Source organism: Rhipicephalus sanguineus, chromosome 1 (assembly GCF_013339695.2).
Source record: "Rhipicephalus sanguineus isolate Rsan-2018 chromosome 1, BIME_Rsan_1.4, whole genome shotgun sequence".
In the NCBI taxonomy this organism is placed as follows: Eukaryota; Metazoa; Arthropoda; class Arachnida; order Ixodida; family Ixodidae; genus Rhipicephalus; species Rhipicephalus sanguineus.
In genome coordinates, this window is record NC_051176.1 from 277,601,955 (window position 1) to 277,617,886 (window position 15,932).

Genomic DNA, 15,932 nt, shown 5'->3' on the forward strand with positions numbered 1-15,932 from the left:
GGTGTATACCAAGCTAGCGAAACGGCCGGGAATGCACAATGAGCGCGGCATGTAAATCATGACACACATAACCTGCATTTCATGATTTCCATGTTACCACATCTCATTTACGTTCGTCAAACAGTCGCGTCGCGCAATACCAATTTTGGTGTATGTCAAGCAAGCGAAACGGCACGAGTGCGTCATGAGCATGACATGTAAATCATGTCGTGCATGTCATGCATGTCATGATTTTCATGTTACCACGTCTCATTTACCTTCGTCATACAGTCGCTTCGCGCAGTACCAATTTTGGTGTACATCGAGCTAGCGAAGCGGCCGCGAACGCATCATGAGCGTGGCAATTAAGTCATGACATACATGACATGCATGTCATGGTTTTCATCTTACCAACTGTCATTCATGTTCTTCATACAGTCACATCGCGCAATACCAATTTTGGTGTATATCAATCTACTGAAACTGCCGCTAGCGCATCATGAGCGTGGCATGTAAATCAGGTCGTACATGACTTGCATGTCATGATTTTCATGCTACCACGTCTCACTTACGTTCATCATACTGTCCTGTCGCGTAACACCAATTTTGGTGTATATCACGCAAGCGAAACGGACGCGAATGCACCATTAGCGTGGCATGTAAATCATGACATAAATGTCATGGATGTCATGGTTTTCATGCTACCACCTGTTATTCATGTTCTTCATAAAGTCACATCGCACAGTACCAATTTTGGTGTATATCAATCTAGCGAAACGGCCGCGAGTGCTCCATGAGCGTGGCATGTAAATCATGTCATACATGACATGCATATCATGATTTTCATGTTACCACGTGTCAGTTATGTTCATCATACAGAAATGTCTCGTCATACCAGTTTTCGTATGTATCCCTTCATTTAAACGGCCGCGAGCGCCCCGAGACCATGTCATGTAAATCATGCTGCACATGACATGCGCGTCATGATTTGCATGTTAGGACCTGTCATTATGTTTGTCATGAACTGTTGTCACGCCGTACCAGTTTTGGTATATATGAAATTAACGGAACGGCCGCAAGAGCCCAAAGGCCGTGGAATGTAAATCATGCTGTTCATGACATGCGTGTCATGATTTTCATGATGTGACCTGTTATTTATGTTCATGATAAGGCCATGTTATGACACACCAATTTTGGTACACATCCGATTAACGGAACGGCCAGGGAGCCCAAAGGCCGTGGAATGTAAATCATGCTGTTCATGACATGCGTGTCATGATTTTCATGATATGACCTGTCATTTATGTTCGTAATAAGGCCATGTTATGACACACCAATTTTGGTATACATCCGATTAACGAAACGGCCAGGAGAGCACAAAGTCGTAGGCGGCTAGATAGATAGATAGATAGATAGATAGATAGATAGATAGATAGATAGATAGATAGATAGATAGATAGATAGATAGATAGATAGATAGATAGATAGATAGATAGATAGATAGATAGATAGATAGATAGATAGATAGATAGATAGATAGATAGATAGATACGCTCAAAGTAGCAGAAATTCACTAAGAAATGCTTCGCATTTAAAATGAGTTATTGTTCAGCACATTAATGTTTTAAAGCCGCGAGTTTTCGCAGACTTCTGACGTCGCGTAACAATTGGAGGCGATCTTATGGCACATTGAAAATTTTTGACGAATAGCGAAGAACCAATGACAAACAATACGCCGTATTGAAAATAGTTCATTATTATTATTTTTTCACGCAGTCATGCTTACGTGGTAATTACGCGATGGAACATTTCCACGTCATTTGTTGCGTTGTTTTACGAGCAGGTGCTGTCAGCAAGACCCAGAAAATTTCGACCAGTCATTAAGAGCTAACGACCTATGCGGGAGGAGACAATGCGGGGTAGTTTAACGTTATAATCGCCCACATTTTTTCAAGGAAAACTTGAGCTTACACAGTTTACGTAAGCTATTTACTTGGAGGAACCGGAGGGGAGGAGTAAAGGGCCACTTCACCGCTTTTCAGTCCAGCCCCACCCAAGCTAAGAAAAGTAGGAGGGCAAGGAACGACATCTAGTATATAAATTCGCAGTCATTTATAATCTTATAACTATACACAACCAGCTTAATGTGGTTTGCTTAAGTATTATTGGACTGGACTTGGTCTTCTTCTTAAGAAAGACTTTATATTAGAGGGCTCTAACAGTAAAGAAATTGGCACTCTGCTTACCCTGAAGACTTCTGCGAAGTACCTTGCTTTGTCAGCCTCATGTTTTGTTTAATAAGTGAGAACTTAAGGTACTAGAGTCATAGCAGGTTCTTCATACACATCGTATCTACAACGCCAAATTAAGACTGGGAAGTTTGCTGATGGAATGATCAGATGATCAGGTTAAATTGGGTTGTACTTTTTAAACTGTACGCTAATATTTCCAAAATATTATTGAACACTGCTGTGTTATCGCGGTAGGCGGCCCAGCCTGCACAATCTGTTTGTGCAGATTCTTGCTTGATTTAAAACAAACAGTTTTGAAAAGCAAGTCATCGATCAGCTCTATGAATATTAAAAGGCGCCCCTCATATATATGGGTCATTCCATATCAAGTGTACCTAGCTGGTAAATTTTCGACCATCTCCGATCGTGCTGAAATAAATGGGGCTGATATGTGTGAATGTCAGATGTAGTTATTGAGGCGTTATATTTTGGGGAAAAAATTTGTGTTGCCTAGAGGGCGCTTCGAACTTTGGGCACGGAAGTGAAACTGTGTCGTACATAAAAATTTATATAAAATCACTGGTTTGAGTAATTACTATGAAACAATTTTTTTCTTAATTTCAAGGCGCTGCTCTTTCATGACTATCATAGTTCATTCATTTCTGTTTCAACTTTCATTATTTTTCGCCTTGACGAAAAGTCGCAAGATGCTGCATGTTTGGCATTTCTTAGAATGAGCAGCGATTTTTCCGCGAGTAATATATTCACATTGGGGGCTTTGTAGGTCCCTATAGTAAGTGATAAAAATACTGAAGGATCGAAAGAAGAAGAAACGTTGCCACAATATTTTGACAAAGTCGGGAAAAATAGCGTTTTGACATATATTGGGGCTTCATTTTCACAATGTAGCGGTCCAAGTAAAAATATTACTTTTGCATCGCTGTGTAGTATGCTTTGTGGGTATGACGTATAGGAAGTTTGAAAAGAGTAGTTTTTATTTTAAGCGAGAAAAAAAATTTTTAACTGAACAACCACAAGGTCGTACGAGGTTTTCCTTTGCCTCGCCTTCACTGCATAGCACGTCAGCGGAGGATTCCAGCGGGGGCCTTCTCGCAGCAAATAATTCAAGTCATAGAACTGCTTGCCACTTATTTTAGTAATACCGCTGTATATCACGTCAAAAATGGCGCTAGTGCTAAAATTATGGAACTGTACAGACCATCAAAGGGCACGTAATAATCAACCGCTTCATCGTCCAAAGTGGCAGAATTATAATGCAGTCAATGGCCTGCAGAGCTGTTCCAGGGCGTCGTGTTTGGCTTCTAATAATTAAGATACGTGGTCTTGCGCAATGATTAACGGCATAATCAAGATATAGTTTGTTTAAGTTGTTTTTATGATCTTTCCGGTGTAGGGCACGCGTTGACGAAAGGTCAAGTGCAGTGTCACCGCCATCACGAAATGGCTTCTGTTACAGTGGCTTACTTCTGTTGCGAGCATGGAGGAAGGGTTGCGAGCAGTTGCGAGTACCAGGAGCGTAGCCAGGGGGGGGGGGGTTCAAACCCCACCCCCCCCCCGAAATTTTTCAGTTTTGCTTGCGTATATATACACGCACACATACAAACGCACGCACGAACATACATAAAGTATGGTTGAACCCCCCCCCCCCCCCCCGAAAAAAATTTCTGGCTACGCCCCTGGCGAGTACAGTACACTGTAGTTGCGAGCATGTTGCGAGTTGGCGTGTGCGCGAAATGTTCGTTCGCGCTGCTGTGACCTGTAATGCGTCGCTGTTACATCAAAGGAAAGTTATTTCGCACGTTGAAGATTGTTGCGTCGAGGCCTTTCCGCGCGCCCGAGGCATGTGACCGGCAGTATAGCGCACTGTGAGATCTCCTGCATGTCGGCAAGGAAGAGTTTTTAAGGGCCGAAAACAAAGAAATATCCGGACCTCAAAGACTATAGCTCGAAAACTTTCTCAACCGATTCCATGTACACCGAGCATGTTAAGGTAACGGCCCTTGATTAGCATGCGATCGACGCGTATCCGGAAGTGACGCTAAAGGCAGCAACTGGATCACAGAAGAAACTGCCAGGAGAATAAATTTCCCATTTTTTGAAAGTGATCGAATGACACTTCTCTATCTCTCTCTTTTCGTCTAATCGTCAACATAGGGGCATGTCATATTTTATTGGCTGTTGCTAGGGTTCCCTAGATTTTTCCTTGTTGAAGAGCAGGGAAAATCTAGGGACTCTAGTCATGTGGCTTTCCACCAACGTGAGTACATTATTTTCCTGTTGCTCAGTGAAGGCCCTCTGCGCCCTTCGGGCGCGGCAACCTAATTGTGGCTTCGCCCTCGCTTCGCGAGTGCGGCCATTTCGCTAACGCTCAATAGCCGCTTGGCAGGGTCACGGTCACGCGCTACTGGCCGCTGTCGCGGCCACGCGCTGTTTAGCCCGCGCGCCTGCCCCTTCGGGGCAGGCGGAGGCGCACGTAACCCAAGAGCCGCGTCGCGCTTCTCTGGCAACAGACTTCAGCAACACCTGAGACAAAAAAAAAAAAAAATTGCACCAGCAGCGAGGTTCGAACCAACGTCCTCGCAGTTCCGAGCACGACACGCTAGCCGCTGCACCACTGAGGCCAATCGGTTCGGTAGGTCTAACGGGCTGTATTTGTATTGCCACGCTGGATTTTTAAAATCTGACAATACATTCCGGTAAATTTTTATTCTGAGCCCGTGAAAAGTGCGCTAATAATCGAGTATGTGCACCTTTTCAACAAGGAATTCTTGGGCGCCACCATAATCCCCTCTGGACTGTTGTAAATATGCGTGACCCTCCACAAAAATGCACTGCCGAGACAGCGACGACAGCCTTTATACTCCCGTTCAACAGCCCAGAAAGAAGCTAGGTGCTCCCGCTCTCCGATGGAAAGGTCGATATACGGTATTTTAGGACAGTTTTCTATCAGCCGTTCCGTTCGTACTTGTAAAAAAACGGCGCAGCTGGGTAAGGTCCAAGCGATAGAGAGAGGAGGCATAGCATAGGAAGACAATAGGTAGGAGAGGGAAGGGAGAGAGGCGTGAAGGAGTGGAGAGGGAGCAGAGGCGCAGCCGGTGCGGGGCGAGCCAAGGAGGACGAGAGCCAATGAGAAGCGTGCGACAGGCACAGGTGTTCGGAGAGCTATGGTAGGAGAGCGGTGACGATAGAGAGAGAGCGCGCCTAGCGACACATGGGCGGAGTCAAGGAGAGAGAGACCGCGGCATAGAGGCGGCGCGGCGCTTTCCGAGGAGAGATAGCGGGGGTACCGAGCAGTATAAAAGCGTGCACTGTCGGTGCAGAGCATTCCGACGTTCAGCGACGAGTATGGCGAGTATGAAGGAGCAACTGTCTACGGAAGGAGAAACGGCGGGAAGCTGCTCGACCATGGACCCAACGACGACGTGCCGATCCCAAGTTCCAAGCAAAGGAAGCTGAACCTAAGCGACAGCCAAGAGGCGAAGACCCCGAGTTTCTATCTAGGGAGATGGAGTTACAACCACACTACGCTCATCGGGAGGAAAATCGCTTGGCCACGGGAGAATACGGCCCTGGCTTGCGAGTCCTGGAAAACTTCCGTTGCCGAGAAAGAGTGGCTACAGCTGGAGTCGACGGACGGTTTAGTGGCATCACATTGTCATTGCTATACCACAGCTAAAATAGTACTTAGTAAAAGAGACCCTAAAGTTACCGTAAAATCCCGAGCAAGCGCCCCCCCCCCCCCCACCCTTACGGTCAAGGATAATTCGACAAGATTTGGAGGGAGGGCCCTCGTTCGGTCATCGATCAATATTCAAGGAGGCAGCGGAAGAGCCGCTAAGAATAGAGAATGCACACCCATGCTTCTAATGAAATGCTTTACTGGATAAGCATGCATTCGTTGTTTTCATTCACCCTTGTCGGGCGAATAAAAACAGTGAATGAAACAGTGAAAATGATGGTAGGGGAAAAGAGGCCATATATTTGAAATCTCCCGAAGAAGGGACGGGGGCGCTTGCTGAGTAGGGGCACTTACTCGGGATTTAACGGTAAGCAAAAGCCACCAGCCCCGCTGTTTCATCAGTCTTCATGACGTTAAAGGGGCCCTGCAACACTTTTTCAGCATGGTCAGAAAACACTGCTTATCGGTATCCTGAGAACATGTGAGCCAAACGTTATAGCTCAGCACACATGCCTGGAACTTGCAATTAATTCTCGAAGCCAGCTAGAAGTCGCTCGCTGTTCTCTCGACAAATGGTGCCATAAACCCAAATGACCATGCCAGGAACAATCCACGGCAATTGGCTGATTTGAGCATTGTGAGTTGCATAGTTACCACAGCTGCCACGGTATGCCTCGATGTGTCCGTGCGCTCGCTCGCAATCACACTACCGTAAAATGCCGAGCAAGCGCCCCCCTCTCTTTTTTGGGAGATCTGAAATAGGCACCAGTGACCGAGCAAGCACCCCCCCCCCCCGCCCCTCCTCCCCTGCGGCCACCTTTTTTTCAAAACGAGCATTGCTTGTGTAAAAAGAACCACAAGAATGAGTACACTGAATGCGTATCTAATGTTTATGAAATGCCATTGTCGTGTGGCCGGTCATATATTGCTCAAACCGGTCGCTGCTTCAATGGTTTGAAAGTGACGAGAGGGAATAAAAGCAGTAAATAAATAAAGCATTTCATTGGACACATGGATGGGCACTTTTTATTTTTAGCGGCTCTCCCGCCACCATCTTGAATTTCGGTCCGGGACCGAGGAAGTGCCCCCCTTCAAATCCAGGTCGGATTATCCCTCAGGGGTGCTTGCTCGGCATTTTACGGTAGTAAGTCGTGTGTTCAAAGAAAAAAAAAAAGAAACGAAAGTGCTCAAGGTCATAACGCACTGAAGAATGGACGTAGCTTCTTGCCCCTTTTGTCATTCCCATCCCCCCTCCCCCCCACGTAGCTTTCAGAGCGCTCGCTGGGACAAAAAGAGAAAGTGCTTAAAGTGTGCAACATATCCCTGTAACTCTGCTTGTACGTGACAGATTCTAAAAGATTTTGTGGCAGTCAATACGTGAAGCAAGAAGCTCCTCTAATGAAGCCATTCAATGATTACTTGGAAAAGTGTTGCAGGGCCTCTTTAAGTCGGTGAAGCTGTGCTAACACGAACAAGTTTTCACAGTCTCTTCGAGTTCATCTTAAATGGAGCCTATTTGAAAATGTCAACTGCATCCAAATAAAAAAATTGGTGCAGAAGGGCAGTAAATTTGATCCCCATGGACATAGTATAGGCATATGGCACGAGAGCTTGCGTAGTGCAGCAGGATACATCACTCGGAGAGCCAGATTGTACCCATTATGCAACGATTATTCGCACTCTATGAAGAGATGGGTGCATATGAAGAATCATCTATCTGTTCCTGATGCTCCATTTGTGCTCTTTATGCTAAACTTATGAGTATTAGGATGTGGAAATTATTTTAGATCCATTGTAAAGATGGGTGCTCTATGCTCAAAAATTATTTCAAAAGTACTCTGTTCAAGTCAAATTGCTTCTGGAGCTATATATTCAATTCGTATTTGATTCATCCTCAAAAATCTCTATTCTCGCACTTCTAATGCTACCCCATATATCATCACTCAAATTTTGTGAGTCTTGGCCTCATATCATTAAAATATGATTTTGTGCACTCAAGAAACTTAGACTTCATATCATGATTACATGGTCGACAGTTACACAGTGATGAAGAGACAGGGAGAATTAAAGTCCACTAGGGTACCGATATGGGCTTGTTGGTACATCTTGAACAGGCTAGTAGCATAGCGCGGGAAGACACACGGACAAAGAAGAGGTACGATACGAACACAAGCGCTATAGCGCTTGTGTTCGTATCGTACCTCTTCTTTGTCCGTGTGTCTTCCCGCGCTATGCTACTAGCCTGTTCAACAGGGAGAATGCATATTGAGTGGTCCCTATCTTGTTTTACTTGTGTCATTTCAGAGAGCACCGTGTACAAAGTGACCGTCTTGAACGACAAAAATCTCCTGCACATCCTGGAGGTCAACGAAACTACACAAGGTCGATACGTCTGCAAAGCCACAAATGAAGCAGGAGAGCGGGTGACTGAGTGCTTTGTGACTATTGGCGGTAAGGACCCTTTCCTGCGTATTAATGCATTTGTGTACGTTGAACCATGAAAAGGCACTAGGCAGGGCCCCCCCACCTCCCATTTGAATCCACCGGTGATCCTAATGCCAATGAACGATATGTGTCTTTGCAAGAAATTTAATGTGTCTTCTAATGCAGCTAGGCCAACCCTGTAAGCAGCGTTACATCAAAAAACGCATATGCTTCAAGGCATTTACTAATTGAATTAACAAAGAAATTTCCCAGCAATATAGCAATATTCTTTAAATATGGGTTTATACTAGAGCTGTCCGAACAGCAAAATTTTGGGTGTGAAGCGAATTCGAATAATAAAGATTGAGTGTGAATCGAATCGAATAATTTCGAATAATTTTCGAATATTTCTCAAACATTTTTCGAATAATTCGAAGTGAAATTACAGAAAAAGTTGCAGAGAATCCCTAAGTATGTTCTTGTGAGATTGCAACATGAAAGTGTTTCTTTTCGCTAGGTTGATAAAGCACTGGTGGGGTCATATTTCATAGTTGTCTTTCTTATCAAGTGTGAGGCAATGTAGAAGCCGAATTGTATTTATGTACATGATTTGGTGCAACCAAAGTGTTGCCGACAACACTTTACACGTGATAGGCAGAGATGCCATTTCCTCAGCCTCTCCTCCTCTTTTAACTTCTGTGAAAGCCCAACTGATGTGGCGGACAAGGGTGTGCTCCCTTCAAGTCCGGAGTTCCAAATCTGCCTCGTAGACGTCGATATATAAGAACATCTGAAATTTTGGATTCTAAAAAGCTTCGGCGTCCGATTTTTCGGACTTCCTGCCCAAATTTCAGGTCCAAAACAGCATTAGTTGAGCCCCCAACTCTGCCACATCTTTCATCTCCATATTGGAACCAGCAGGGGCGTAGCCAAGGGGGGGGGGGGGTTGGGGGGGGGTTCAAACCCCCCCCGAAATTTTTCAGTTTTGCTTGCGTATATAGGCACGCACACATACAAACGCACGCACGAACATACACAAAGTATGGTTGAACCCCCCCCCCCGAAAAAAATTTCTGGCTACGCCCCTGGGAACCAGCGTTTTCTTGAGTTAATACATTTGCGACCGTAGCGGAGCTTGAAAGGCAGCTTTGCCGCAATACGGGGGTGTGATGAGGTGAAGCATATTGAAAATCTAGGGACCACTTTCAAACGGACGTTGACTGTCTCTTGGTTAAGTTCGACCGTAACGGACCTTGAAAGGCAGCTTTGCCGCAATACGCGGATGTGAGGAGGTGAAGCATATGGAAAATCTAGGGACCACTTCCAATCAGACGTTGACTGTCTCTTGCCTAAGTTCGACCGTAGCGGAGTTTGAAAGGCAGCTTTGCCGCAATACGGGGGTGTGATGAGGTGAAGCATATTGACAATCTAGGGACCACTTCCAACCGGACTTTGTCTCTTGGCTATAAGTTCGACCGTAACGGAGCTTGAAAGGCAGCTTTGCCGCAATACGAGAGTGTAATGAGGTGAAGCATATTGAAAATCTGAAGGGGTCACTTTCAACCGGATGTTGACTGCATTTGTCTTTGGGAAGTTCGAATAGTTCGAATAGTAAAATTTCAGTGCGAATCGAATCGAATAGCAAACACTATTCGAAAAATATTCGAAATTTCGAATATTCGCACACCCCTAGTTTATACTGTTCCGAATATTGGGTGATATACTGTTCCAAATATTGGGTGAAGCACCAGCACGCTCACTGTGACAGCGGCACGTGGAGTGAACTGACTGCATGTAAGGCAAACCTTTGTAAAACATCACTTTCAGTTTTCCTGCACAGGAAAAATTATATTAATATTTTATTATTTAGTTGCATTTCTTTGCACATGTGAAGTTGTTGTACAAACACATCTTCCAGAAGCAAAATTGGTGAATGTGTGTTCTTTGCATCATTTGATGCACTCAGGAGTTATCCTGGATGCTGTCCAATTACTCAGTAGTAATTGTCCTGAGCCAATCAGACAATGCATGCCTACTTTGTGAGCCCATTAGAGCTGACAAAATGGCTAATTTCACAATATGTAGGAATCGGACAGTGCCCACAAATATCACTCATGGCATGCCACTCAGCTCATCTCTGAAACTTCTGTTAGGGAAAACATCAGCAACAAATGGCCATCAAAACAGACAAGGTAAATGGGTGTGAAATGTTCATGCTGGGTTAATTGTGGCTACCTTCATAAGGTGTTATTAATCAAACTTCACAAAGTCATAATGAAAGGCATGCCAAACTTCCTTGGGCTACGTGGTTCATTAACACATGTGCAATAGCTCTCTGCTAGTACGTCCTATAATGACTTGAAATGGAGAATAACTACCTAAACACCTGTCTTAATGGTAATGGTTCTGACATCCAATGACATTCAAGAGTTAAAAAGCTTGCTGTGAAATCAAGTATTTGCCACTTGGTGGACCTCAGTGGACAGGAAAAATTATTTTATATTAATACTTCATTTTTTACTTTAGTGTGGGTCGTCCTTCATGTCTTGTGGCAGCCAAAGACATGATGCGTGTGTGTACACTGTGCATATCTCATAAATAATTTGAACAGTGGAGCTGCTTAAGCTGGAGGTTCCGCCGTGAGGCGTTTGCAAAAACGGAGCCTAGCTATGACATCACTGCGCATCGCCTAGCAACACCTGGCATAGCTGCGCCTCACTTCACCTTGCTGACGTCACCATGCGTCACCTGTCAACGCATCAGGGGAAAGAAAGGAGAGCAGCAGAGAAGTGGAGAGGAGAAGAAATAAACAAAACAATAAAATTTCTTGGCAAGGCGAGATTCGAACCCAGGTACCCACAGTCCGAAGGCAAGCGTCGTAACCACTTGGCTATCCAGGCCCACTAGCAGAACAAGCATTTATGGAAACCATATGATTGCATTTCTATGGGCAAGAGAATGAGAAAAAGATAAAGAGAAAGAAAGAGAAACTGAGAGAGAAAAAAAGAAATAGAGAGAGAGAGAGAGAGAGAAAGCATACCATAGCCATATATAGTATTGCTTGCAAGGGGTGGGAAAGGGAAGTGATGGTGAGGAGGAGAAAAGGAGGAGGGGTATAGGGTAAAGCGTAGCATAGCCATTTAGCATAGCATAGCATTGGGGGGGGGGGGGGGGGAGAGGTAAGTGAGGGTGAGGACAAGGGAAAGGAGGAGCAGAAGGCCACCAGCTTTGCTGTTTCCAGTCTTCGCACCACTAGTGCATAGCTGCCCCAATTTTGTTTTCCCGCACCATTGCACTGCATTCATATGAAATTCGTAAACAGGGTTTCTGTGCTGGAGCCGATGTTTTGACAAGCGGACTTGTCTTCTTTAAAGGGACACTAAAGAGAAACCGGAAGTTGATCTTCGATGGTAGATTATCTTATTACGATTATAACGGTACCATTGTTACGGCGAGCAGAGCTTTCGTAAGCGAGAAAATAGCGAAAAACAAAATGTGGGTGGCGACGCCACCTTGAAGTTTCCGCACTATTTGCCGTGACGTCACATGTTTTGAAGGCGCCTACTAGGGACTACGTAGTTCGTATTCGGTAAAAATGAAGTACATTGTCCTCTGAGGGGGCCATAGACTTAACATACAAAGTTTGGGGTAATTTTGTCGAGCCAATGGCGCCAAAATACGATACATACACTTTGAAATCAATGATGTCACTGCGGGGAGATTTCGGCGCGAAATTTAAAAATGAAACTTTGGACTTGATTTTCTCCTCTATTAATACACCTATGATGGCGATATTAACGGCATTAGAGTTCTCAGAGCACAATTTATCGATCTAAACCGATTCATTGTTTCTCTTTAGTGTCCCTTTAAGGCTGCAACTGCTTTCCTTAGCACTTGTGTGTATGTGCTTCGTGAGAGTTAGTTGGTTCATGATCTCGACGCAAGTTTTTCCAGCTCGAAACAAAGTTACAAACAAAACGAAACACCAGGAAACAAAGAAAAATGTCCGTGTTTCATTGTTTCCTGGTCTTTTGTCTCATTTGTTTCGTGTTGGAAAAACTTGTTTCAGGTTCAGTAGAGTTTGAGTCGTATCTTGTCTGACATTTCAAGCCTTTTTTGTACAGCATAGGGAGATCCTAAGCTTTTTGTGTAAAAATCTGATGGAGGACAGTGTACAGTATTGCCATCTTGATTTTTGCGCTACGAAAGATGAACACATGAGAGAAGAGACAGGACAGGCGCCTGTCCTGTCTCTTCTCTCATGTGTTCGTCTTTTGTAGCACAAAAATCAAGATGTTAAGTACTCACCAACTCGCCCAACAACAAGTTCTTATTTAGTATTACCAGTTCACTGCAATTGGCACGCTTCATTACACAACCAGCCGAATTTGCTCACAGCAAAGCACTTTCACGTACACTGGCATGAGCATATCCATTCCATTATCCACACGAATCTAGCAATGTTGCTGTCACCGCTATACTGACCTCTGTACTGTGCATCCATCATACATGAGTGGCGATCTATCATTTTTTTTTCTGACACCTCGGATTATTATTTAGACATAATTTACCTTGATTTCCTTGCTTTTTTTGTGTGTTTCATGTTGCTGCAGAACTATTTGTGCTACCCGACACTCCCCTTCTTTCTTCTGCTGGCCCACTCACAAGCACGAAAGCGCACACAGGAAGTCTAAAAGTTCTCTATCTAGTCAGTTCAAGGAAGAATTCCATTCTTTTTCGAACTCTTTGTAGATACCAATTCAAGTGTGATCACAGCTCATATATTTCATTCCTAGAAAGAGGTGCCTTTAACCAGTCAGCTGGGTTTTGGAAGTATATACGCAAACGGTCTAGCAAAAGCGGAGAGTCCTTTAGACTACTGGACTCAAGTGGGATAGAAGTCCAAGCCGTCGCTGACTGTTTTGCTAAACATTTCTCATCCATTTATAAAGCCTCAGACTTGTGTCAGCCGACAGCCCAAGACATTTACTGCATCTAGTGCTGTATCGCTAGATAAAAAGCGCACCTGTGATTGTGTTAAGAGCTTGAAGTTGAGCTCATCATGTGGCCTAGATGGCATCTCCTCAGCTATTATAAAGGCTTAGCAATATATTTGCCCCAGTACTGACTACTGTATTTGATAACTGTCTGAATATTTCCACATTCTCTCTCTAGCATGTGGAAAACTGCTCATGTCTTTTCTGTATTTAAGTTTTGCTGTAAAACGGATGTCTTGAATTATCGCCCAATTTCTTTTCCCTGTGCCACATCAAAGATCTTTGAGCTGGCTCTTGGCAACATATTGTCCTTCAGTGTGAAAAACTCGTTGATTCAAAATCAACAGGGATTTCTCGCTGGTCACTCAGCTATCACAAATCTTGCTAGTTTCATGATGCAGATCACCACGCATGTACTTCACAGAGGGCTGGTTTACACCATTCACTGTGACTTTTTGACGCAGTCAGCCATTGCTTATGGTTAAACTTACACTCTTTGATGTTGACTCTTCAGTTGTGAATCTCCTGCATAGATATATCTTCCTGATAGATCTTGTTATGTTGCCATAAATGGCCAAACATCTTCTTTGTAGAAGGCAACCAGGGCCCCTCAAGTGTGAGTATTAGAACCACTCCTCTTTTTATTTTTTGTTAATGACATTTCTTTTGCCATTCGGAATTCTTCTTTCCTTCTACAGGGTGGTTCCTTTAGAACTGACCTATCATTGGGCTGTAGCTTCATTACAAATTATTCTATTTTAATGCGGTTTGTGGCAAAAGATTCAGGAAGGATGAAAATTTAGTGGCCCATACGTTTTTGATATGCAATATAGGAAAAAATAAAAATAACAAAAACGGCGACATTCAGTGAAATTCAATACAAGAGGGACGCCGGGCGTGCTATCATGATGCGCGCGAGTGGAGTAGTGACTGGATTTAGAAGACGACAACAAAGAAGATGACACTCTGCACTTGCTACACGTGGCGCAAGGGAGACTCAATGAATGAGCGCCATCCACGGGAGTTCGGAAGAGGAGACTCCATAGAAGAGAAGAGCACGAGACACGTGGGCGACAGAAGACAGTGCCCAGGGCATGGGAGTAGTGGCCAGCCTGGCTGAAGGTCGCTGCAGGCTCCCACCTGGCACCACATCAAGCTTCAAGCTTCTTCCCGGTGCGTGGTGTTTGCAGATCGTCGCAAGGACGCGTGACCAAAGCCCACCTGCATCTCAATGACAGAGACCGAGCTTTGGCTGGCGAACGCCGAAAGGGTGTCCAGCCATTGCCCTCCACCGGATCCGGTATCTGCTGCCGCGTCTAGTGTCGTAACTTCTTCCATGCTACCACATCATCTGCCATCGCCACCCGCACTTGTGAGCCTGTCCCCTACGGCGTCTGTGTTTATTTACACCGAACAGTGAAACTCTTTCTTTGAAAACTTGTCGCCCTTTATTATGCACATAATATTTTGCTTTGTTTGCTCTTGTACTATCTTTATTGTCCTTGTGGTCTGTAAATATCATGTGTTTATCTTGTTCGTAAACAAACGGCCTCGTTTATTTCAATGACTGTTATGTCATCGCTTTCTCTCACAAAAACAAAGCGTCGTAGCTTCGGGACACGCGTGTGCATGTGTCAAGGTGACGCACCGTAGCGCGCGCGTGGATGTGTCGAGTGCTCGGTTTTCGCATCAACGTAACGTGATGGATTTGGCATTGCAACTTCCGCTGACGCAAACGCTGCACCGGATTAGCCATTCTTCCTTGTACAGCATTTTGCAGTTTTTGTTATTTCTTACTTGTTCTTTTTTTCCCACATTGCACATCAAAAAACGGGATGCGCCATTAAAATTTCATCCTTCTTGAACGTTTTTCAGCAAACCACATTAAAATCGGATACTTTGTAACGAAACTACAGTCCAGTGAAACAGGCCAGTTCTAAAGGAATCACCCTATGCCAACAACATCAAAATATTTAAGAATATTTGTTCTTCTAATGACTGTTGCATGCTGCAGTCATGTTTATTTTTCTTTTCTGAATAGCACACGAGCAATGACCTGTCCCTGATTACTGCCATGACCGAAGTCATGAGTTCCACTTGCAAAACTTTTAGCAAAACTGCTAGCCGGCCTAGTTGGAACGAATTCATTGTAGTACTTGCGCGGGAACAAACGGGGACGAAGAAAGGCACACGGACAAGCGCAATCTAACAACTGATTTATTTCTGAAAAAAGCGTTTGCTTAAAAAGCTTTTGCGTGTTCTGTAAATAAAAAAGCAAAAGTTCTAGGAAGGATTCAACCGTCATCCCACACGTGTTGCGGAAAGCAACTTCATCGTTGTCCTTTGTGATGCAGTCTTTAACTGAGCTCATAAAATAGTTGAGGCGCTTTGGATCAATAGACTAGAAGACAAGTGCATCAGCCATCCGTCTGTTGCTTTATTAGATAAGGAGATTTCGCTGCTGTCCGCGTATCTTTAATGACGTTCCCTTTTCATTTTGTCGATGTAGGTGCTTCGTGTGTGTGTGTGGACGCGATGATCTCGGGAATTGTGGTCCATTGATTGTTGTATGCGCGGATGGTGTGTGCTCTCTGGCGGAAG

The 15,932-nt window shown here is 44.4% G+C and overlaps 1 protein-coding gene across 1 annotated transcript in view; it reads left to right on the top strand.

Moving 5' to 3' along the window:
* The window catches only part of LOC119379038 (titin), a 294,770-nt gene that overhangs the window by 157,856 nt on the left and 120,982 nt on the right, over window positions 1-15,932 (top strand). Inside the window, exon 135 of the mRNA XM_049412985.1 lies at window positions 8,219-8,361. Within this exon, the coding sequence (XP_049268942.1) occupies window positions 8,219-8,361 (143 nt within the window). The remainder of the gene's footprint in view (window positions 1-8,218; window positions 8,362-15,932) is intronic.